General features: G+C 48.8%; 1 protein-coding gene across 1 annotated transcript; it reads right to left on the reverse strand.

Moving 5' to 3' along the window:
- Positions 1-1317: 1317 nt before the first annotated feature.
- LOC138806849 (stress-induced-phosphoprotein 1) lies at positions 1318-20171 on the reverse strand. Its single transcript, XM_069992261.1, has 14 exons — positions 20072-20171; positions 15674-15883; positions 14566-14707; positions 14287-14428; positions 11116-11284; positions 8005-8131; positions 7817-7919; positions 7429-7549; positions 4982-5078; positions 4771-4895; positions 2753-2789; positions 2490-2593; positions 2183-2355; positions 1318-1777 (listed from the first exon to the last, which is right to left on the reverse strand). Exons 1-14 carry the CDS (start codon positions 20078-20080, stop codon positions 1705-1707), a joined length of 1632 nt encoding a protein of 543 aa, XP_069848362.1. The 5' UTR covers positions 20081-20171; the 3' UTR covers positions 1318-1704.
- Positions 20172-25668: the final 5497 nt, after the last annotated feature.

Raw genomic sequence — 25668 nt, forward strand, 5'->3', positions numbered from 1 at the left:
GGATTTACTGTCTCTGGACTGGCTTCAAACTGTGATCCTCAGATCTCAGCCTCCTGAGTAGCTCACACCTGTAAGGCATGAGCAACCAACCATTCACAGCTACAAGATGCCTCCCTTTCCTCCTATCTTGAGCCTTGCAATCTCCAGCTCAGGTGTACTATAGGGCCTGGATGGCCCAAAGCCTTCCTGCATCAGGACACAAGCTTCAGGAGAGCAAGACCTGTTTGTCAATAGCTAAGCAAAAATACATCCTTCTCAGTTAAGAGAACTTGGGCTGAGGGCAGAGGCTAAGTCACAGTAGAAGTCCCTGGTGGAGGACAAGTCATACCCCCAGGGGAAAAAGTCATTATGCAAACCCAGGGTGGCAGGAAATTCAGCCTGCTGCTGGCCTCAGCATCTTGCTTGCCAGGGATGTGGCCCTGCAGGAGCCAAGGCGGAAGATACTACCCACAAGCTTCCTCAGGCACAAAGGGCTTTAGGACAGGCTCACTGCAAACCCAAAGCAAACTAAAACCTAGCACTCAAAACAACAGCAGTGGGGCTGGGAGGGTGCTCAGTGGTAGAGTGCTTGCCTCACATGCGTGAGGCCCTGGGTTCGATTCTTCAGCACCACATAAGCAGAAAAAGCCCAAGTGGCTCAAGTGGTAGGGTGCTAGCCTTGAGCTGAAGAGATGAGGGACAGTGCCCAGGCTGAGTTCAGGCCCCACGACTGACAGAAGAAACAAAACAAAACAAAAAAACAGCAGTGAAACTGAAAATTTAAGATCTAAGATCCAACTCCCACACTGCTAGATCAGACTATCCCTTTTGATTTCTTTTGTGCCAGTCCTGGGGCTTGAACACAGCTGCTGAGCTCTTGTGTTTAAGGCTAGCATCTTACCACTTGACCCACAGCTCTACCTGTAGTTTTTTGGAAGTTCATTGAAGAAGCTCATGAACTTTCCTGCCTAGGCTGGCTTTGAACTGTAATCCTTAGACTTCAGCCTCCTATATGTAGCTAGGATTACAGATGTGAGCACCCAGCTCTTCTGACCCATTTTGATTAAGTTGGATCTATGACACAAATCTAGCTGGTTTGACTATGAGAATTAGCAGCCTGGCACCATTCACAGCTGACCCTGGATAGCGGGTCCCAACTGCTGGGTAACAGCACCACCTAGTGGCCACCTTTGCCAAACCACAGGACTAAGCGGACCTCACATACAAGCTAGAGGAAAAAGGCCAGGTTCAGGCCCCCTCCTTCCTCCCCCTCCCCCAACCTCTCCCCAACCACCCTAACCAAGTTTTGGGAGGTAGGGCAGTCACTCAAGTCACATATAACCACGCCCGACTGGCTTGTTTATTGGAGAAAGGGACGTGGAGTAACAATGTAAAGACAGCTGGGACCCTAGGTTGGGAAGAACACCCTCCCCTCCCCATATGTGCCCACTGCCCCAAATAAAAAATAACCAACTATGAGGGAGCAGCCGAGACAAGTGACCCGGGGCAGGGGAAGGAGACACGGAACTCAAGGACAGCAGAGAAGAGACCATGCGTGTGCTGGGCGGGCCCGAGGCGGCAGCTGGATGAGTCTGTGTCTTCGGCGTAGGCATGTATAAATATAAAGATAAGCCGTCTTTCTTCCCCTCTCCCTCTGCTCTTCATTGCTTGCCGCCTTCCCAGCTCTCATCTTTCCGCAGGAGGGTGAAGGGGATGAGCAAGTCATCACCGAATTGCGATGAGACCCACGTCCATCAACTTCTGGATCTTCTGGGCTATCACAGGGTTCTTTAAGTGTCTAAAAAAGAAAAGGCGAAGTTGCACCAAGGGAGACTTGATCTTAACAAAGGATTTCATGCTGAGGATTAAAAGAACATGGTTATATTTGGTTTGCTAAGCAAGTGCTCCACCCCAGTTAAAATACCAGCAAGAAGAAGCAGAGGTACCTAAGAAGGTGGCCCTAGAGTCCAGGCAGGCGGCTAGCAGTTTATATGCAGAATTTCTAGCAAACATCATCTCTACACACAGGAAAAATGTGCCAGTCCTCTGGGTGCCTGCCTGCAGAGCTGTAAGCCAAGGCCAATCTATAGGCAAACCTGGCTTTTCCAGCTGCAAAAGTCATTAAGTGATCAGGCTGATAAGGCCCTTCCCTTTCTAGTTACACCTGCTCACTTCCTGCAAGCTCTCCCCACACTGGGCTTACTCGCTGAGTGCCTGCGGGTCCTTCTGCATCTGTTCCAGGATCAGCCGCATGGCTGGGTCACTCATTATTTGCTGCACCTCGGGGTCGGCCATGGCCCTTCTCTTCACATCCTCAGGGTTGTCATGTCGGTTGTACTGTGCCATCATACAGCGCTGGTAACCATCGGCCGCCTCCTGCATTCCAGAAAAGACCAAAGAGAAAGAATGGCAACACTACTTGAACCACTACTTCATCAGGACAAAGACTGCTGACCATGGAAGAGGAAGAAAGTGAAGCAGAAGGCAGAAGGCAGAGGCTGACAACCCACCTTACAGCTAGAGTCTAGGTCAAGCGCCTTCTGGTATACATCCATGGCTTTCGTGTAGTCCTTCATGGCTTCCAGGGCAGCTGCTTTCCGAGTGTAGCCCTTGACTGCAGGACAGAAGAGGTGAGGAACTACCTGCATAGCCTCCAAGTTCTGTTCCTTTGTATGCCCACCCCTTGCTGATACTGCTCCATGTTCTAGGCCCTTTGCCCTCCCGCAAGCTCTGGGCTAGTCAGGGGGTAAAGGGAGTAGCAAAGGGCACTTACTGAAGGTCGGCTCCAGCTGAATGCATTCCTCGCAGTCCTGGAAGAAAAGGAGCAGTTAGCAGTTAGTCCTTCCCTGAGTACCGTGCCCCACAGGGCACCGCCACAGGCCTTGGTTTCACTGGAGAAGTGATACACTTGATAGGTACACAGGAAGCTGGGCAGCAGCACCAGACACATTAGTACTCCAGATAAACACCGGCACAAAGACCCGGATGATCAACACAGTCATGAAAATACAAATGGCGGGGTTCTTCCAGTCAGAGTGAGAAACAGATCAAATGTGTCAGCCTTAACATGGAGGAATAAGTATTTGCTCAAAAATCTTTGGATAAGGAGGAAAACTAGAATGAACAGTCAAGGCATTTCTGAACTTGTGTCTTGCTTGCTATGTTGTCTGGATGGACTTCAGACTCCTAGGCTCAACTGATCCTCTTGCCTCACCTTAACCTCCCAAGCAGCTGGGACTGTATCAGTGCCTCTCTCATGCCAGAATCATTGTTTCATAAGTAGTTCAGTACTAGGATTATTCAGGCTGGGGTATTATTGAACAGAGGTAGAGAACATTTGAGGTATTCATGATACATGCTTCTCTTTGAAATATCTTCAAAAAAAAAATCTGAAAAGAATGCCGAACAGCAAGCATAGCATTTGGAACCAGCTTTTTAAATTGTCATCCGTTCTTTGTTCTCCCTTTTCTTCCCCTCAAATGTACATAGTATACATTCAATTTATTGAGTAAACTGGGCGTTGGTGGCTCATGCCTATAATCCTAGCTACTCAGGAGGCTGAGATCTCAGGATCGCGGCTCACCTGGGCAGTAAAGTCTGTGAGACTCTTATCTCCAATAAACTACCAGAAAACCACAAGTGGTGCTGTGGCTCAAGGGGAAGAAGTGCTCGCCTTAAGCTGAAGAGCAGAGGGACAGCACCCAGGCCCAGAGTTCAAGCCCCACAACAGACAAAAGAAAAAAAAATATAGACTACATTTGCTCAACCTTCCTCCCTCCATTCCTATGTTACCCCCATTTTGTCTAACCTTCAAAACATGTTTGGACCTCATGTTTGTTTTTTTTTCCTAGGTCCGGTTGTGGGGCCTGAACTCTGGGCCTGGGCGCTGTCCCTCAGCTCTTCAGCTCAAGGCTAGCACTACCACTTGAGCCACAGCGCCACTTCCGGCTTTTTTCTTTTTGCTTATGTGTGCTGAGAAATCAAACCCAGGGCCTCATGCATGCAAGGCAAGCGCTCTACCACTGAGCCACCTTCCCAGCCTTTCTTTTTCTTAAACTCTTCTGCCACCAAGCTGTAAGGTCTCCTAGTTGTTACAATCCAATCATTCTTTCCTCCTGTGTACTTGACTGGGAAAACCCACCCCAACTCCCAAGCCATCTGCTCACACAATCCCCTCGTAGTGCTGAGCAGCGACAGAAGATACAGCAGCAAAATAAAAACTTGGACCAAGGAACTGTTGTGTCTCTACATACATCACCGTCACCTTCCCATAGTACAGTTTAGGTTTGTTTACCATAGAATAGCTGAGTGGCTCATACTCAAAGCTGATTAAAAAACTAATCAAAGAACAGTGGTTACCAGAGCATTTCAATTTAGGAGGGTAAGGAGGTTCTGTAGATAGTTCACAACTATGTGCGTGTACTCAATGATGCTGAAGTATACATTTCAAATAGTAAAAGAGTAGGGGCATCGTGCTACATACCAGTAATCCCAGCACGCAGGAAGCTGAAGTTGGTGAGATACAGAAGGAAGCGAGGGAGAGGAAGGTATGGAAGAGAAAAGTAGCAGGGTCCAAAGTGAAGGTGGCAAGGACCCCCCCTTATCTAACTATAAGTACTCCCAACTACTACCAGTACCAAGGGCCAGAATGAGAGATAATCACAGGCCCTGTATTATTTACATACTGCATCCTACCTCAAACCTAGAAGAGAAAACATGAACACCAATCAGGAGAGAAACTGGCCCTCCTGCAAAGGCTCTCAGTAGTGGCTGTGCCTTCTCATCTCTCACCTTGAGTGCGAGCTGAAACTCCAGAAGTTTGGTATAGCAGGCAGCTCGGTTGCTATACAGTTTGGCATCTTTGGGGTTCCGTTTAATGGCTTCCGTATAGTGCTTCATGGCCTGAGGATAGTCCCCTGAAGGAGGAAAAATCACTTTTTACAGGGCCCCCTGCAGTGCTGGTCAGGCATGGAGAGCACATGCAGAACGGCGGACACCGCACCTTTCTGAAAGCACTCGTTGCCCTTGTTTTTCTCCTCCAAAGCCAGGTCGGGGTTGATGTAGGCCAGCCGTTCTTGTTCCTTCAGGATTTTCTCTGCCTAGGAAAACCCCAATTTTTTGAATATTAATTTAAATATTAAACTCACAAGAACATCTAAACACTGAGCTAAAAAGCTGGGTATTAGTGATTCACACCTGTAATCCTAGCTATTCAGCAGCCTGAGAGATTTGAGGATCCAGGTTCAAAGCCAGTCTAATAAGTGAAACTATTTTCAATTAACCATCATAAAAAGAATGAAATAGGAGTGTGTGGTTCAAGTGCTAGGGCACCAATCATGAGTAGAAAAGTGAAGCAAGAACTCCAAGCTCTAGCACTGACCTACGTAACTTTTTGGTGCTGGTCCTAGGGCCTGAAAGCTTCAGGGCCTGGTCACTGTCTCTGAGCTTCTTTTGCTCCAGGCTAGCACTCTATCACTTGAGCCACAACTGCACCTCGGGATTTTCTGATAATTTAGTGGAGATAAAAGTGTCTCACAGGGCTGGGAATGTAGCTTAGAGGTAGAGTGCTTGCCTAGCATGCATGAAGCCATGGGCTCAATCATCAGCATCACATAAACAGAAAAAGCCAGAAGAGAGCATGGCTCAAGTGGTAGAGTGCTAGCCTTGTGCAAAGAAGCTCAGGGACAGCACCCAGACCCTGAGTTCAGTCCCTAGGACTGGGAAACACAACACAACACATACACACAAATTTCCCTCACAACAAAATAAACAAGAGAGCTTGCTTTGCATGCCTGAGGCCCTGGGTTCAATTCCTCAGTACCACATAAGCAAAAAGAAAAAAGCCAGGGGGCTAGGAAGGTGGCTCAGTGGTAGAGCACTTGGCTTGCATGCATGAGGCCCTAGGTTCGATTCCTCAGCACCACATTAAGCAAAAAGAAAAAAAAGCCGGGGGGCTGGGAAGGTGGCTCAGTGGTAGAGCGTTTGCCTTGCATGCCTGAGGCCCTGGGTTCGACTCCCCAGAACCACATAAGCAAAAAGAAAAAAAGCCGGAAGTGGTGCGGTGGCTCAAATGGTAGAGTGCTAGCCTTGAGCTGAAGAGCTGAGGGACAGCACCCAGGCCCAGAGTTCAGGCCCCACGACCAGACACCCTCCAAAAACAAACAAACATCAACAAAAAATAAACCAAGAGAAAAAGCCCTACGTGAAAATGATGCATGATTTAACAGCAGTTCAGTTAGTTTTCTGACCAATCTTTTTGTTTGTTTGTTTTTTTGTCGGTCATGGGGCTTGAACTCCGGGCCTGGGCGCTGTCCCTCAGCTCTTCAGCTCAAGGCGAGCGCTCTACCACTTGAGCTACAGCGCCACTTCCGGTTTTCTGGTGGTTTATTGGAGATAGGAGTCTCACGGTCTCTCCTGCCCGGGCTGGCTTTGAGCCGCGATCCTCAGATCTCAGCCTCCTGAGTAGCTAGGATTACAGGCGTGAGCCACCAGCGCCCGGCCTGACCAATCTTTTAGGACAGGAATGGGCATGGGGAGGGTATGACACTATGTAGTCCAGACTGGCCTTAGCCTCTTGGGTAGCTGGGACTAGAATCATGTCATATGATTAGTTATACAACCAACTATTTTATGAAAATCTCCTTATTTGTAATAAATGGTATAATACAACTCTGACAGTACAATGTGCTACAAGTGGTACTAGTCTTCACCTAGCAAACAGGAAGCCTTGAGTTTATCCAAAACAAAACAAAAGTCAGCCACCTGTGGCTCATGCCTATAATCCTAGCTAGTCAAAAGCCTGATATTTGGGCCAGAAGTAGAGCTGTGGTACAGTGCCAGCCTTGAGCAAAGAAGAAAAGAGTGAGAAGTCCTGAGTTCAAGTCCTAGTACTGGCACTAAAAACAAAATAAAATCATACCCGGATACTGTTGGCTCATGCCTATAATCCTTGAAACCCAAGAGGCTGAGATTTGAGACTAGAGTTTTAAAGCTAGTCTGGGCAAAAAAAGTCTCAGAAGCTGGGCACAGGTGGCTCACGCCCATAATCCTAGCCACTCAGAAGGTTGAGATCTAAGGATCTTGGTTCTAAGCTAGTCATGAGACTCATTCAAGCCTTACCTATACCAGCAAAATAAAAAAATAGTAATTATTAACTAATAACTATTAACTGCACACAGACTATTCTTTTTTTTTTTTTGTCGGTCGTGGGGCTTGAACTCTGGGCCTGGGCGCTGTCCCTCAGCTCTTCAGCTCAAGGCGAGCGCTCTACCACTTGAGCTACAGCGCCACTTCCGGTTTTCTGGTGGTTTATTGGAGATAGGAGTCTCACGGTCTCTCCTGCCCGGGCTGGCTTTGAACCGCGATCCTCAGATCTCAGCCTCCTGAGTAGCTAGGATTACAGGCGTGAACCACCAGCGCCCGGCTTCAGACTATTCTTTTTCAACTCACCTGTTGGCACTTCTTAAGTACATCTGGGGTTCGGTGCTCTGCCAGAGATTTGTTGTAGAAATGGATGGCATCCTTGTACTTTTCTTCTTTGAAGTAGGAATTGCCAATTCGAGCATAAGCTCTGGTAAAAAGGGAAAATATTTGCTGAGTGAGGGTACCAACAAAGTCAGCCAAGGAAATATGAACAAGGCCAGCATTGCCTCTTTCTATTATACAACACCTCTCTCTGTCTTGGCTCCTGGACTTCCTTTCCAGGGCCTCCCACCCCTACCCGACACCCTCCAATGCAGGGTGGGTGGCCAGAACTCTCCCTGCCCATACAGGGCCTTTTAAGCCTTGGACAACAAACCCTCACACTACTTGAAGAACCCTGGAAGCTGAGGCATACTTGGCAATCTGTCGATAGTCTTCTCGGTTCTCTCTCCCAACTTCGATGGCCTTCTCACATAGCTCTCGGCATGTATTGTAGTCACCTTTTTCGAAGTACACGGCTGCCAGACAGGATCGTGAAGAGAATGGTCACTTCTACTTCCTCCCATGAGAATGCCAAACTTGCCCCTGGTTTCTGTGCCTCACCTGCTTGGTTGGTAATGTAAGTCATGTTGGTGGGGTCCAATTCCTTGGCCTTGTCATAATGTTTCAGGGCTGTGTCAAAGTCTTTCTTCTTGTAGGCATCATTTCCCAACTCCTTTTCTTTTAGTGCCTACATGGGGTTTGTAAGAAATGAATGTCAAGCAAAAGCAAAGCTAATGAGGTAACAGAGAGCAGACTGGGTAGCTGAACTGACATTTGAGCATTAGCTAGTTAGAATAAAATACATTACCTCTGTTTCCTCTCCAATGTCCCCTCCCTACTCTCTCTCCCAGCTTTGTCAGAAAGACAGCTCCTAAGCAACTGGCAAAGCACAGTGTAATTCTGTGTCTGGTTCTTGGCTGTCAGGGCAGTGAAAGGATCAGAAGCGCTGACATGGCGCAATCTTTTTAGTATATGTGCTGCCGAAGCGAACACTCATGGCAAAATCTTTAGCATAGCACCCAACCGCCCACATTGAGGGCCTCTTTCCAGCTGAGAGTCCCCAAACATCCAAGACGAATCCATTTAAAGGAGCTAAATTTGGCAACAATCTGTTGTTCCTGTTTATGAGAAAGGAAACCCAAATCTTTTATGCAAGAGCCTCCTGCTATAGAATAGTGCTAAGGAGACAGCCTGCAACTCTACGAAACCCAACCAAGAAGAAGCCAATGGGAGATGTTATTTTTCTGATCATGGGAGGAACTCAAATCACTTACAACTTTCCTATCTGTCCCACCCAATGCTTGTACTGGCAGCACAGCAGTAATGCTGCTGGCTAGTACAACTCCCACTTCTAAAGTAATTTCAAATACAGGATTACTAATGTGGGACTCAGGTGATAAAGAGTGCCAGCCATTAAGCCAAAGTGTCAGATAATGAATCCCAAACTGGGGGCAGAGATGGTTTGTCTCATGTGAATTTGTCCCTTTCCTACATATATGTGATTTGAGACAGTTTTGGATTTTTTTTGCTTGTCCTGGGGCTTGAACTGTCCCTGAGCTGCTTTTGCTCAAGGCTAGTACTCTACCACTTGAGTCACAGCATGACTTGCCGCTTTTTCTGTGTATATGTGTATACTGAACCTAGGGCTTCATGTATGCTACGCAAGCACTCCACCACTAAGTCACATTCCCAGCCCCAAAAGACAGGATCGTATATATAGTCTAGGCGGGTCTTAAACTCATGATCTTCCTTCCTCAGCCTCCTGAGTGTTGAGATAATAAGCATACAGTGCTAGACTGGGATTTGTAACTCTGGATCTTTTGTTCTCATTTGGCTTTTTAGCTAGGCTGGCACTCTACCACTTGATCCACAGCTCTACCTCTGGCTGTTTGGTGGTTAATTGGAGTTAAGAGTCTCATGGAGGGGCTGGAAGGTGGCTCAGTGGTAGAGCGCTTGCCTTGCATGCTCAAGGCCCTGGGTTCGATTCCTCAGCACCACATAAGCAAAAAGAAAAAAAAAGCCAGAAGTGGCGCTGTGGCTCAAGTGGTAGAACGCTAGCCTTGAGCTGAAGAGCTGAGGGACAGCGCTCAGGCCAAGTTCAGGCCCCATGACCGGACCCAAAAAAAAAAAAAAAAAAAAGAGTCTCATGGACTTTTCTACCTGAACTGGCTTTGAACCATCATTTTCAGATCTTGGCATCCTGAATAGGTGTGAGCCACTAGTGCTCAGCAGCAAAATACTTTTGAGACGAAGTCTTCCTAAGTAGTTCAAGTTGGCTTCAAAAACTTTTGTTGATCAGGCTGGGGCCGGTGGCTCACGTCTGTAAACCTAGCTACTCAGGAGGCTGAGATCTGAGGATCACAGTTCAAAGCCAGCCTGGGCAGGAAACTCCGTGAGACTCTTATCTCCAATAAACCACTAGAAAACCGGAAGTGGTGCTGTGGCTCAAGCGGTAGCTCGCTTGCCTTTAGCTAAAGAGCTGAGGGACAGGGCTCAGGCCCAGAGTTCAAGCCCCACGACCAACAAAAAGAAAAAAAACAAAACAACTTTTGATCCTCCTGCTTCAGCCTCCCAAGCCCTTCTACTTGCAAACAAGTGCTACCATGTTTAGCAACCCTCCCTCCCAAAATATGTTTTTTTTTTGGGGGGGGGGGTCTGATCGTGGGCCTGAACTTGGCCTGGGCGCTGTCCCTCAGCTCTTCAGCTCAAGGCTAGCGCTCTACCACCTGAGCCACAATGCCACTTACGGCTTCTTTTTCGGCTTATGTGGTGCTGAGGAACTGAACCCAAGGGCCTCATGCATGCAAGGCAAGCGCTCTACCACTGAGCTACCTTCCCAGCCACTATGTATTTCTTTTGTGTAAATCCTAGGGCTAGAATTCAGGGCTTGGCACTGTCCGTGAGCATTTGTGTACAAGATTAGCACTCTACCAGTTGAATCATAGCTCCACATCTGGCTTTTTAGTAGTTAATCAGCCTGCCTAGGCTGGCTTTGAACCTCTATTTTCAGATCCTAAGTAACTAGGACTCTAAGTGTGAGCCACCAGTGCCTGGCCCCAATTTGTTGTTGTCATCAGTCATGGGACTTGAACTCTAGGCCTGGACACCGTCCCTCAGCTCTTTCAACTCAAGGCTAGCACTCTACCACTTGGGCTATAGTGCCACTTCCAGCCTTTTCTGCTTATGTGGTGCCGAGGACTCGAACCCTGGGCCTCAGGCATGCAAGGCAAGCACTCTACCACTGAGCCATGTTCCCAGCATCCCCAAATATTTTTATATGCAACCCACTCTATGCAGGAAAGTCGGCGAGACACTCATATCTCTAATTAATCATCAAAAATCTGGTAGTACTGTAGCTCCAGTGGTAGACTGGTAGTATTGAGTTAAAAAGGTCAGGAACAGCACCAAGTCCTGAGTTCAAGCCCTAGGTCCAGGTGCATGCATGTGTGTGTACACAAACACCCCCCCCCCCCCCCCCGCCTGGCGGGTCTCAACAACTGGGCTAGGTAATTATCCTATTTAATCTTCCCAAATAGCTGACAGTAAGCTTGGTATATACTAAGTACTCAAAGTTCATCAGCTGTCCAAGGTGTACACATTGCCATTCAATATGTATTTCTAGCTGATTTGGTTGTTGTTTGCCTAACGGTGAGGAGAAAAAAAAATTGAGACCTGCTTCTTATTCTCTGGAAGGTCTTCTTCCATCGGCTCTGGCTTGGTCTCCTTTTTGGGAGGAGGAGGGGGCGGGGGTGTTGCAGCCTCTTCCTCCTCATCCATGCTGCCCAGATCAACCCCGAGGAGGACACTGAGAGTGGTCATGATTCGGGGATCTTGCAGTTTCCTAATATTGATTGGGAAGAAAGATTGTAATTATTTTTTCCATAACTGATCATAAGTCCTCTTTACTGTTAAGATTCCTATATACAAATGTTGGTCTCTACAATTTCTTACTAATTATAAATGCAGAATCTTGCTGGTTCTAGATGGCTCACACCTGTAATTCTAACAATCTACTATGCAGAAACCTGGGATAAAGCAGCCAGATCCTAAGTTTGGGGGGGGGGGGGGGGGAGGGGAGAGGAACTGGTGTGGCACAAGTGGCAGAGGAATAAGTAAGCAAGCCAAGTAAGCACAAGTGCAAACATGAATGAGGCTCTGGGCTAAAAAATTCCAGTATCACCAAAACAAAGACAAAGAAAAACCAAAACACATTTCAAAACTCTGACTTACTATCAGTGTACTTTGCTATCTCACCTAATCCCACAGTTACAGTCACTAATTCCAATACAAGAAATGCAAAGCCAGGCACTGGTGGCTCATATCTGTAATCCTAGCTACTTAGGAGGTTTGAGATATGAGGATCACAGTTCAAAGCCAGCAGGAGCAGAAAAATATGTAAGACTCATCTGCAATTAACCACCAGAAAACTGGAAGTGGCGCTGTGGCTCAAGTGGCAGAGCACTGGCCTTGAGCTGAAGAACTCAGGGACAGTGCCCAGAGTTCAAGCCCCATGATTGACCCCCCCCCCCCCACACACACACGCACGCACGCACACGCACACACAAAGAACAAAAGAAAAAGGAAATGAAAATGAAATAACTGGATGCTAGTGGCTCATGTTTGTAGTCCTAACTACTCAGGAGGCTCAGAGCTAAGAATTAGTATGAGAAGCCAGCCCCAGCAGAAAAGCCTGAGACTTTTATCTCCATATAACTAACAAAAAGCAGGGAATGTGGCTCAGTGGGAGAGTGCTTACCTAGCATGCATGAAGCCCTGGGCTCAATTCCTCAGAACCACATACACAGAAAAAGCCACGAGTAGCCTGGTGCCGGTGGCTCATACCTGTAATCCTAGCTATTCAGGAGGCTTGATATCTGGGTATCATGGTTCAAAGCAGGCCCGGGGAGGAAAGTCCATGAGACTCTAATGTCCAATAAGCCACCAGAAAACCGAAGTGGCGCTGTGGCTCCAGTGGTAGAGTGCTAGCCTTAAGAAGCTCAGGGACAGTTGCCCAGCCCCTGAGTTCAAGCCCTAGGACTGGCCAAAAAAATAAATAAATAAAAGCTGGAAGTGGAACTGTGGTTCAATTTGTAGAGTACCAGTTTTGAACAAAAAAAGCTAAAAGACAGCACCAGTTAAAGCCTAGTACAAGCATGCTCGCATACACTCCCAAAGATATACAGACAGGACCAGAGATGATTACATCTATAATCTCTGCCATTCAAGTGAGAGACAGGATTACCATAAATTCATTAAAGCCACCCGGAGCAAAAGTTAGCAAGACCTTATCTCAGAAACAAGCCAGGTGTGTAATCCATCTAAGTGTCTGTACTCCTAACACAGGTCTAGTCGGTAGCTGGACAGGCAGGTTGATGAGTCTAGGAGAGGACTAGAGGTGCAGTACAACAGTGGAACAGTGCTTGTCTAGCATGGTTGAGGTTCTGGGTTTGATCTTTATTTTAATTAATTAATTAATTTATTTATTTATTTATTTTTTGGGTCCAATCGTGGGGCCTGAACTCTGGGTCTGGGCACTGTCCCTCAGCTCTTCAGCTCAAGGCTAGCGCTCTACCACTTGAGCCACAGCGCCACTTCCGGCTTTTTTCTTTTTGCTTATGTGCTGCTGAGGAATCAAACCCAGGGCCTCAGGCATGCAAGGCAAGCGCTCTACCACTGAGCCACCTTCTCAGCCCCATGGGTTTGATCTTTATAGCAAAATAAACAAACAAAAGTCCTGCTGGGTGATGTGGTTCAAGTGGTAGAGCGCTCACCTTGAGCTAAAGAACTGAGGGACAGCACCTGGGCCGAGTTCAAGCCCTGACCAGGAAAAAACAAAACAAAACAAAAAAAAAACTGAACAAAACAGTCCCCAAAACGACCAAGAAGTTATGGGTAGATTGGAAAAAGCATTCCAGATTTGTTAGGCTGCTTTGGCAGGCCTTGAATGAACGGTGATCCTAAGATCTTTTTTTTTTTTTTTTGTCTGATGTGGGGCTTGAACTCTGGGCTAGGGTGCTGTCCCTCAGCTTTTCAGCTCAACAGCGCCACCTCCTGTTTTCTAGTGGTTTATTGGAGATAAGAGTTTCTCGGACTTTCTTCCCGGGCTGGCTTTGAACCATGATCCTCAGATCTCAGCCACCTGAGTAGTGAGGATTACAGGTGTGAGCCACTGCCTGGCTTGATCCTAAGATCTTATAAGGCTTCCTGAGTAGCTAGGACTTAGCCTTCAACCTGTTCTGTTTTTTTGTTTTTTTTTTGGGGGGGGAGGTCGGGTCGTGGGGCCTGAACTTTGGGCCTGGGCACTGTCCCTCAGTTCTTCAGCTCAAGGCTAGTGCTCTACCACTTGAGCCACAGCACACTTCTGGCTTTTTTCTTTTTGCTTATGTGGTGCTGAGGAATCGAACCCAGGGCCTCTGGCATGCAAGGCAAGTGCTCTACCACTGAGCCACCTTCCCAGCCCTTTTTCTGTTGTTTTTTCAAATTGTCAGTTGTGGGGCTTCGTTCTTGAATTCAGGGCCTGAGTCCTGTTACTGAGCTTTTTCCGCTCAAGGTTAATGCTCACCACTTTGAATCACAGCTCCATTTCTGGTTTTCTGATGGTTAATTGAAGATGAGTCTTACCCTTTCCTGCCCAGGCTGGCTTTGAACAGTGATCCTCAGATCACAGCCTAAGTAGCTAGGATTACAGGCGTGAGTCACTGGTGCCAGGCTCGACCTTCAATCCTTTCTATAACTACAAATAAAAAACCTGTAAAGCAGCAGAAACACTCTGAACCAGGGAGGGAACCCTCTCCTATAGGGTTCTGGAACATTTCCAGATACTGATGGGTTGCCTCTACTCACGTGCCCAGGTCAGATGGCTTATTTCGTAGTTGCTCTATCAGCTCCCGATAGGTAGGATCACTGAGCAGTGTCCTTGTCCTGGGATCGTTCTCCAACTTCTGATACAGATTAGGCATGTTGAAAGGGTTCATGAATTTTCTCTCTGTCCAAATAAAGGAAAGTAATCCCCATGATACCTTGATTCGCTGTATTTCTGTTCACTCCACATCAACACTGGTACATGGGGTGAACTGTATGTTCCCCTATGGGAAAAGGCGTGGTGGTATATGTGGTGTTTACCTGCCAACCGAGCCTCCATGTTCTGTAAACCTTCTTTGAGTTGAGAGTTATTTGCTTCATGTTTTAAACCTTCCTCATAGGTTCGTTTGGCTTCTTCAAATCGGTTTAAGAACTCAAGAGCTGCTGCTTTTCTTGAATAGCCCTTAAACCCACAAAAAGAGAAAAGAAAAGATTATAGATCAAAATGGACAGTCCAGGTAAACGAAACTGCAGGGAGCATACAGTAGGGTCAACATTTTTATTTTTTTTTGCTCAGTCATGGGGCTTGAACTCTGGGCTTGGGCGCTGTCTCTGCACTCTTCAGCTCAAGGCAAGCGCTCTACCATTTGAGCCACAGCACCACTTCAAGTTTTCCAGGCTGGCTTTCAATCACAATTCTCAGATCTCAGCATCCTGTGTAGCTAGGATTATAGGCCTGAGCTACCGGCGCCCGGCTTGAGGTAAATTTTTAAGAATCCTGACAGGGCTGGGAAGGTGGCTCAGTGGTAGAGCGCTTGCCTTGCATGCATGTGACCCTGGGTTCGATTCCTCAGCACCACATAAGCAGAAAAAAAAAGTTGGTAGTGGCGCTGTGGCTCAAGTGGTAGAGTGCTAGCCTTGAGCTGAAAAGCTGAGGGACAGCACCCAGGCCCAGAGTTCAGGCCCTCAACCGGACCTCCCCACCAAAAGAATCCTGACAAAGGTAGGTGCACAACTTTGTCACCCAAGAGCCATAGCCATATGCTTGTTGTCATGCATGTATGTGTGCGTGTTTGAGACAGGGTATCACTGTGTAATACAGGCTAGCACTAAACTTGCTATTATATAGCAGATTGGACTGGAATGCACAATCTTCCTGCCTGGGATTATGGGTATGTGCTGTTTAGTACTGTTGCTATCAGTTTCTCTGAAGGCATTTCCTTTTTCAGCAGTACCAAAAATCCATATTACCACTGATGGAAACTTAAGTCTTTATGAAATATGCCACTATTTCAAGGGGCATGTTCAAAAAGGAAGGCCTGGGTGGGAAACAAATTAGAAATCTACTAGGACAGTCAACTAGGCAGGCCTACAGGACCTGTAAGTAAGCCTGATTGAATACCAAAAGGCATCCCCAATCCCCACTTACCTTGCCCCAATCGGGCTTTAGGTCAACAGTTTTGCAGCCATCCTCATAAGCCTTCTGGTAGTCTCCTTTCTTGGCATAGGCTGCAGAGCGATTGCTGTATAGTACATGGTTCTGAGGATCTAACTTAATTGCTTCAGAGTAGCACTGTAGCGCATCATCAATGTTCCCTGCACTCAGGGCCTTATTGCCCTTCTCCTTTAGCTCATTCACCTGAGGATAAAAAGTGTCAATATTGGGCTGGGAATGTGGCTTAGTGGTAGAATGCTTGCCTAGCATGCATGAAGTCCTGACTTAATTCCCAAGTACCACATACACAGAAAAAGCCAAAAGTGGCGTTGTGGCTCAAATGGTAAGAATGCTAGCCTTGAGCAAAAGCAGCTCCGGGACGGTGCCCAGGCCCTGAGTTCAAGTTCAGGAAAAAAAGTGCCAATTACCAATTATTTTCTCTCCATAACACACCTGCCTACCAAGTGCAAGACTCTGAGTTCAATACCCAGTATCCCAACATACAGAAATCATAAACTAACTCATTCACATATCTCATGCCTTTGGGATCCATCATAGGAAAAAAGTAACAAGAACAAAAGTTTACCCCTTTGCTTTCTTTTCCCCTAGCTGGAATGGACTGGTAAGAACTCTACTCTCTTTTTTTTTGGTCAGTTGTGGGGCTTGAACTCTGGGCCTGAGTGCTGTCCCGCAGCTCTTCAGCTCAAGGTAGTGCTCTACTACTTGAGCTACAACGTATTCCGGTTTTCTGGTGGTTTATTGGAGATAAGAGTTTCGTGGACTTTCCTGCCTGGGCTGGCTTTGAACCGCGATCCTCAGAACTCAGCCTTCTGAGTAGCTAGGATTACAGGCGTGAGCCACTGGCACCCGGCTTGCTGTACTCACTCTTTTAAATCTCAAAGCCAATGGAGCCACCCAAAATTTATCCATGTTACTTTCATGGGAAAATACTTTCACTGGTCACAGATTTGCAGGGCCCATAGGATACACTAAACACAGGCATGTGCATTCCATAAGAGACAATGAAGAAGGAAATGGACTGAGTATGCAGATACATGTTCTAGTGCCTTACAGGCTTTAGGATGCCAAGAGCCCATGCACAGGAGCATCAAGATGTTCATCACAGTGTGGCTGCCAACTCCCATCCAGAAATTACTTTCCAGTTATTGATGGAGCTGAATGTCAACATGTTAACTAACATTTTGATTCTTAATGGTAAAGCTAGCAGTTACTACTTAATTGCTACAACCTAACTATTATAGTATTACAAAAGGGATGAAGGAAGATGAAGAGAGACAACTTCAATTCTGTAACCTTTCGTAAACATTCAAAATGGAAAAAATGAGCTGGGTGTCAGTGGCTCATACCTATAATTCTAGTTACTTAGAAGGTTGGGATCTGCAAATCGTGGTTTGAAGCCAGCCCAGGCAGCTGTCCCCATGAGCTTCTCATTCCAATTAACCACTAAAAACCGGAAGTGGTGCTTTGGCTCAAGTGGTGGAGTGCTAGCCTTGAGCTGAAGAGCTCAAAAGGGACAGTGCCCAGGCCCTGAGTTCAGGCCCCATGACTGACCAAAAAAAAAAAAAAAAAAAGGGCACTCCTTAGTGTGTACTTAGGGCTCTTTTTTTTGGGCTGTAGGGCTTGAACTCTGGGCCTGGGCTCTATCCCTAAGCTCTTCCGCTCAAGGCAAGCGCTTTACTTGAGCCACAGTGCCACTTCTGATTTCTGGTGGTTAACTGGAGATAAGAGTCTCCTGGACTTTCCTTGCCCCGGATGGCTTTGAACCACAAACCTCAGATCTCAGCCTCCTGAGTAGCTAGGATTATAGGCATGAGCCATGGGCACCCAGTTTGTTTTTAAGTAAATGAAGGGGGCACCTGGCTCACACAATTCTAGCTACTCAAGAGGCTGGGATCTGAGGATGGAGGAATAGATTTGTCTGCCAGGATGGCAGACAAACCAGAGACTCTTTATCACTAGCAAAAAACTGGAAGTAGAGATGTGGCTCAAGTGATAACTTTGTTTTTTGTGCTAGTGGGGCTGGAGTTCAGGTCTTATGATGGACAAAAACAAAACAAAAACACAAAACAAAAAAAAAGAATGACTTCTAAGCCGGGAGCCTGTAATCCTAGCCACTCAGGAGGCTGAGATCTGAGGATCTCGGTTCAAAGCCAGCCTGTGCAAGAAAAGTCCGTGAGACCAACTAACCATCAGAAAGCCAGAAGCGCACTGTGGCTCAAGTGGTAGAGTGCTCATGTTGAGCTGAAGACCTCAGGGACAGTGCCTATGCCCAGAGCTCAAGCCCCATGACTGACAAAAGAAAGAGAGAGAGAATGACTTCTGTTGGGGGCCAGTGGCTCATGCCTATAATCTTAGCTACTCAGGAAGCTGAGATCTGAGGATCATGGTTCAAAAGCCCAAGCAGGAAAGTCAGGGAGACTTTTATTTCCAATTAACCACCAAAAAGCTAGAGGAAGTGGAGCTGTGTGTGGCTCAAGCAGTACAGCATTACTAGCCTTGAGCAAAAGAAGCTCAGGGACAATGCCCAGGTCCCGAGTTCAAGCCTAATAGCTCCAAACAATTAACTACAAAAAGGCAGAGTTATCTATACACTGTGTAGTAAAGGTTTGCAGTCATTCAGTTATAGCTTACCTGTAGGAATATGTGTATAATTTTAAAAAGAGAGATGGGGCTGGGCATTGGTGGCTCACACCAGTACTCTAGCTACACAGGAAGCTGGAAAGATCTGAGGATCAAGGTTCAAAGCCGGCTCAGACAGGAAGATCCTTGATACTCATCTCCAATTAATTGCAAAAAGCCAGAAGTGAAGCCACATGTAGCTCAAGGGGGAGAACACTAGCCTTGAGTGAAAAAGCTCAGGGCCAGTATATAGGCATTGAGTTCAAGCCCCAGTACCGACATTAAACAAACAATAAGACTAAATTTAAAAAAAAAATAGATAAGGCATATGATAGAATACAAGTTTTGCTTGCTCCATGCCTCAGTTTCAATCCCCAGCACCAAATTAACTGAAAGTAGTAACAACCTCTTGGTTGTTCTTGTAACAGAAGGAGGCATTTTCACTCAATATATTTTTCTCGCCTATACTACAACCTAGGCACTCCAGATACAACTTAATCTAAGGGCATACAAAATTTAGAAATCCCTCCATTTATTTTCATTCTTTCTTCAAGGAAGCTACTGCTTTGCCTCCAGGAACCGTTCAGGTTTATAGATCATATCAAGAAGAAATGAGAAGCCAGGCGCTAGTGGCTCACGACTGTAATGTTAGCGCTATACTCAGGAAACTGAGATCTGAGGATCACGGTTTGAAGCCAGCCAGAGCATTAAAGTCCGTTAGACTCATCTCCAATTAACCACAAAAAAAACGGTGGAGCTGTGGCTCAAAGTGGTAGAGCACTTAGCCTTAAGCAAAAGAGCTCAGGGATGGCCCCTGGGCCCTGAGTTCAAGTCCCGCGGCCGACCAGAAAAAAAAAAAAAGCAAGAAAAAAGAAATGAGCTGCCCATACCCCTAATCACTACAGCTCAATGGCAGCTTCCAATACAAGGCCACCTCTCTAACTGCGAGCTTTCCTTGAATGTCGCTTTGGAGACAAGCAAGGGGCTTCTTGCTGCTCACTCCCTGGTCTCAACTGAACAGAGTTACTAATTCCTGTATAATCAGAATCTGACTTTCCAAGTGTCAAGTCTCCAGCCACCCAGACAAAGGGGGGGAGGGGCCGCACACGCGGGTGGTCCTCCCATAAAAATTTTGGGGTACCCTCCCCTCTCCTTACCCTGGGGAGCTCTCCGGACCAGGCCCCACACACTCCTTTTCCAGCCTCACCTTCTGCATGTGCGCGAAACTAACGTTTTCCACAATTCCGTCCCAGGCCCAAGCTGTGCACCCCCACCCCCTATACTCTCCAGAGAGTGCCGTTCCTGCTCCCCGGTCATCGGGGCTCCTCCGTGGACCCGCTCGGACCGCCCCGCGCCTGCCCCCAGCTCCCCGCCTGCCCCCAGCCTCCTAGGTGGCCCGCACCATCCCCTCCCCCCGCCCCAGCGGGGGCCTAACCTGCAGTCACACACCGGAGACCCAGAGGGCCCGGCCTCTCGCCGGATCCCGGCCTCTCGCCGGATCCCGGCCTCTCGCCGGATCCCGGCCTCCTCCACCCCTCCTCGCCGAGCCGGGGGGCGACGCGGACCCGCGCGGCCGCGCCTCGCTACACAGTCCCTCCCACCCGCCGACCGCGGCCCTCACGCCCTCGGCCCCAGCCCGCCATCGCAGCCGCCCGGCTCGGCAGCCGCCCCACCCGGCCCCTCCGCTGCGGCCCGACCTCAGGGGGTTCCCGAGCAGCCCTGGGGGTGCCCCAGCCACCCCTCCCCCTTCACCTGCTCCATTGCCTGGCCCGGAACCCCGTTGAATCGAATCCGTCCGCTCCGCGTTCCCAACCGCACGCGCCGCCTTCTGGAACCTACTAGAAGCTGCCGGGACCCCGGCTCCAGCCCCTTCCTCGCCTGCTCACTGGTCAAGCTCCTCGGGGCGGGTCTCTGAACTCCTCTATTATTGGCTGGAAGCCCAGCCAATCATCTTTACGCTCTTCTCATTGGTCCTCCAGGGAGTAATCCCTGCGACCCTGCCTCCTCCGCGCTTCAGGATTGGGTATTCTCTGATAAGCCCCACCCAACTCGGGGCTCCACGGACGGAGGGAGGAGCGAACTACTACGACACCGATCGGTCGGTTGGTCCGTCAATCGCGGTCGTACTGGCCGCGCCCATTGGTCCTGTTCTTTCTGGAAATTTCCACCTCTCTCATTGGGCTGTGGGGCTCGGTGACGACACCTCCTTGGGGGGGGGGGGGAAGGGAAGATTTTCGACTGGGCGGGGCATTGCCCACGCTTTGCACTGACGGCCTTAGGCCGCCGCCGAGGGAACGGCCGGGTTTCGCTCCGGCGGAGGGTTGAGCGTGGCTGGGCCTGGGCGAGTTTGAGGGCCCGCCTTCCGCCGTGCTCCCGAAGCGGCCGGCGGCGACGGCCCTGCCCGCCGCGCTCGTCGGATCTACAGTCCTCGGCACCCTCACTGCCGGAGCCCGCGTGGTCTAGCGCCCGGGTCCTGCGCGTCCTCGGATGCTGGGTGGCCGCGAAGGCCCCTGGGGGCAGGGGGCTGGGCCTGGGCGGGCCGGGGTCGTCAGTGGAGCCGCACTCTCTGTCTCTGAGCCCTGGGGTACAGGGACGGGTAACCCGGTGGACTCTCACTCCACGGGAAGCAGTATGCACGGTGAACCGGAGCCGCCGGGCAGAGTCTTAGCCCCGGTCCCTCACGGGGGGAAGGGAGGCGGGGGGGGGGGGGGACCGAACGGTGCCCGCGGGATTGGGTCGCTTCTACTTCCGGGTCAGTGAGCAGCTCCTGCGCGGTGGAGCTATGGAGGCCTCTGCTCCCCAACTCCAGCTCTGGCCGTGCCATTCCTCTCCAAGACCTGCCCTTGTACCAGGAGCTTCCCTCCAGGCCTCCAGTCCACCCTGCGGCCTCGCCCATGTCAGCAGATGCAACTTCCTCGGGACCTTTCTGCGCCATTAAGGATCTCCTGGCTGCGGGGCACCTGTAATCCTAGCTACTCAGGAGGCTGAGATCTGAGGGTCTCTGTTCGAAGCCAGTTCCAGCGAGGAAAGTCCATGAGACTCTTAATTTTTTTTTTTTTTTTTTTTTTTTTTTGTCGGTCGTGGGGCTTGAACTCTGGGCCTGGGCGCTGTCCCTCAGCTCTTCAGCTCAAGGCGAGCGCTCTACCACTTGAGCTACAGCGCCACTTCCGGTTTTCTGGTGGTTTATTGGAGATAGGAGTCTCACAGTCTCTCCTGCCCGGGCTGGCTTTGAACCGCGATCCTCAGATCTCAGCCTCCTGAGTAGCTAGGATTACAGGCGTGAGCCACCAGCGCCCGGCTTCCATGAGACTCTTATCTCCAGTTAATCATCAAAAAGCCAAAGTGGAGCTGTGCTCAGGTGGGAGAGCGCCAGCCTTGAGGAAAAAAAAGAAACCTCAGGGACAGTGCCCAGGCCCTGAGTTCAAGTCCCAGGACACACACACACACTCAGATCCTGGAGGATGCAGGACGGGATGTAGGACCAGCCCATTGCTGGCACATTGCTCAGTGCCTGGCACATAGCATGCTTTCCATCAATAGAAGTAAGCGCCCTATTTTGTGTTGGATAATTGTAGGCACTGGGGAAAATGCAACGAGCAAACCCAAAAATGGACACTTACTTTTGCTCATGCTCATTTAAATGAAAGACATAAACTACACGTTTTACTGTCGTGGCAGAGGGAGGAGGATCTTGAGTTCAAGTCCAGTCTGATCTAGATAGCAAGATGGCAATTTAAAAACATAAGTAACAGTAAAAAATGAGTTTAAAGTATAGAATATGTCTGCTTAACTGCTGGAGAAAGAAAAAAGCAGGGACCCTGAATTCTGGGTGCACTGGCCATGCAACAGTCCTGACTCTCAGTCAACCTATTTGTGGTACTGGAGCTTGAACTTGGGGCTTTTCCTGCTAGGTTAGCTTTTATTATTGGAAATAATAAAAGTTTGGTGCTTTATCACTTGAGCCACAGCTATCTCTGCTTCCAGCTTTTTGCTGGTCAATTGAAGACAAGAGTCTTAGTTTTGTCTACCCTGCCTTGCTTTGGATCATGATGCTTAGATCTCAGCCTTCTGAATAGCTAGAGTGGGTCTTTAAAAATAAGAAAGCTACAGCATTAAAAAAAAGCTTGAGGGCTGGGAAGGTGGCTCAATGGTAGAGTGCTTGCCTTGCATGCATGAGGCCCTGGGTTCGATTCCTCAGCACCACATAAGCAAAAAGAAAAAAGCCCAAAGTGGCACTGTGGCTCAAATGGTAGAGTGCTAGCCTTGAGCTGAAGAGTTGAGGGACAGCACCCAAGCCCAGAGTTCAGGCCCCACGACCAGACCCCCCAAAAAACAAACAAACAAACAAAAAAAAGCTTGACAGTAGCACTGTGGCTCAAGTGGTAGAGCGCTGGCCTTGAGCCAAGAGCTCAGGGACAGCATCGAGGCCCAGAGTTCAAGCCCCATGACTAACAAAAACAAAACAAAAAAATTAAGTGATATTATTCTCTGTTAGTATGTGGAGGGATGCACTATGGTAAGTTGAAGATCTTGGTAGAGCTGAATTGCTCAGGGACAACACCCAGGCCCAGAGTTCAAGCTCCATGACCAGCCCCCCCCCCAAAAAAAAATAAGTGAAGACTCTTGTATTTTGTTCCACTTTTTCTGAGAACTGAGTGTTGTGCTCAGGACCTTGTGCTTGAATGCAATTTAAAATAAAGGAGTATTGAGCAAGAAGGACCGTGTGGCCTTTCAACAGGAACAAACAAACCTAGCAAGAATCCCAACTTTTGTGAGAAAATATGAAGAGAGGGAAAGTGAGATTCATGGGAATCCTTGTAATGGCAAGTGCAGCAAGGGCTTGAGGGTGGCCAGAATGGCAGGAGCTGGGAAAACAAACAAAGGAAACAAGGCAGGTAGGGTCTGCCAGGGAGACTGCTAGCAGGACACTGAATAACCCAGGGAGCTGGCATGGTAGCGCGGCCAGGGTGGGGGCAGAGGAGGGGTGAGAGTGGGCTTTTATGTGTGTTTTAGCTGAGCTGAAATGATCAACCGGTTCACTGCCTGATCCCTGAGGAAGAAGGGGTCAAGGGCCACCCTGTATAGCCTCTGGCCTTTTCTCCTATTGATTCGTTGAGGATAACTGCTGATTTTTCTTGGCCTTGACTTTAGGCCGCATACTTTGCTGCCCCAGACCAGCTCTGCCTCTGCTGCAGTGGCGCTTACAGCCACTGTTGTCTTTCCACAGCCTCCCTCCCAACTCTGTAGTGGCCTGAAGCTTATGTTTCCATGGGTGTGTGTGTGTGTGTGTGTGTGTGTGTGTGTGTGTGTGTGTGTGTGTGTGTGTGTGTGTGTGTGTGTGTGTGTGTGTGTGTGTGTGTGTGTGTGTGTGTGTGTGTGTTGAATTTACAAGACAGCTGGCAAAGGAAGCTTATGTTCCCATGTGTGTGTGTGTGTGTGTGTGTGTGTGTGTGTTGAATTTACAAGACAGCTGGCAAAGGAAGCTTATGTTCCCATGGGTGTGTGTGTGTGTGTGTGTGTGTGTGTGTGTGTGGTTTGAATTTAGGGCCCAGGGGCTTCCCCTGAGCTTTTGTGCTCAAGGCCAGTATTGTACTACGTGAGCAACTCCACATCTAACTTTTTGGCGGTTAATTAAAGATAAGAGAGATCTCACTGACTTTGCTGGCTGGGCTGACTTGTTTTTTTTTTTTTGGGTCCGATCATGGGGCCTGAACTCTGGGCCTGGGCGCTGTCCAGCTCAAGGCTAGCACTCTACCACTTGAGCCACAGCGCCACTTCTGGCTTTATTATTCTTGCTTATGTGGTGCTAAGGAATCCAGGGCCTCAAGCATGCAAGGCAAGCACTCTACCACTGAGCCATCTTCCCAGCCTGCTGGGCTGACTTTGAACTGGGATCCTCAGATCTCTATCTCCTGAGTAGGATTACAGGCGTGAGCCACTAGCGCCCAGCTCAAATGCTGATAGTGGCCAAGTAGGGTAGTACACGCCTATAATCCAGGTACTCAGGTGGGGCAAGAGGATTATGAGTTAAGGCCAGCCCAGGCAAAAAAACAAAAGTAGTGAAACCCTGTTTCATTATCAACAAAACAAAGGTGAGGTGGGATTGAACTCAAATGGTAGGGCACTTAACTAGGAATGTAGTCTCTGAGTTCAATCCCCAGTACCACAACATAGCATAGTAGTGAGGGTTATAAAGAATAATGGCTAGCATATAGTTCATCAGGAGAGTGCTTGCCTAACAAGCACAGGAGCCCAAATTTTATGCTGGCACTCTACCACTTAAGTCATGCCTCCTGCCCTGCTTTATTTTTGTGTGTATGCCACTGCTGGGGCTTGAACTCAGGGCCTTAGCTTTTTCAAAAGCTCAAGCCTGGTGTGCTACCACTTGAGCCACACCTACACTTCTGGCTTTTCACTGGTTAACCAGAGACACGAGTCTCAGATTTGTCTTCTTGGGCTAGGGCCAAACCCCAATCAGATTTTTGCCTCCTGTGTAGCTAGGATTATAGGGGTGAGCTACTAGTGCTTGGCTTTTCTTTTCTTTTTTTTTTTTTTTTAAGGTCCAGTCATGGGGCCTGAACTCTGGGCTTGGGCGCTGTTCCTCAGCTCTTCAGCTCAAGGCTAGCACTCTACCACTTGAGCCACAGTGCCACTTCGGGCTTTTTTTTCCTGCTTATGTGGTGCTGAGGAATTGAACCCAGGGCCTCAGGCATGCAAGGCAAGCACTCTACCACTGAGCCACCTTCCCAGCCCTGGCTTTTTCCTTTTTTTCCAGTGTTGAGATGCAAGCCAGGCCTCCCACATGCGAGGCTAGGCAAGCACTCTACCCCTGAGTGTTTCTGTTTCCCCTGCCCTCTCATTGGGAAAGGAAAATTACAAATGAAACATGAGGTGTGGCTGAGGGCCCCATCCCAGAGCCTCTGCTGAGCACTGCAAAATGCCATCTCCTCTGACTAGGCTTTCCCATCCCTCCTGGTGAAGCTGGAGCCCCACAGGAGGAGAGGTAGGCAGAGACCTGGGCTGGCCAGAGCCCCTCCTGTTCCCTTGGTTTCCCTGCAGAGTCGCTTGGCCTGTGCATCAGGTGACAGTCCCTGTGTGATTCATGCTGCTATTCCAGTGTGGCAGTGCAGGGGGGAGGGAAAGGACACAGGCTGAGTGGGGAGAACTTGAAACCCCGTGGCTCCTGCTGTGTGCGGTCACAGCCCAAAGGGGCCAGCAACCCCAGCAATTTCCTACAGAACAAATGCCTAGCTTTAAATTCCTCTCCAGATCAGACAGAAATAGCTGAAGCTCAGCATGGACAGCCATAGGTGGGAGAGAGGCGTGCAGCTCAGGACCCCGCTTCCTCC

This window comes from Dipodomys merriami, unplaced genomic scaffold, assembly GCF_024711535.1.
Source record: "Dipodomys merriami isolate MVZ:Mamm:240054 unplaced genomic scaffold, mDipMer1.0.p SCAF_409, whole genome shotgun sequence".
In the NCBI taxonomy this organism is placed as follows: domain Eukaryota; kingdom Metazoa; phylum Chordata; class Mammalia; order Rodentia; family Heteromyidae; genus Dipodomys; species Dipodomys merriami.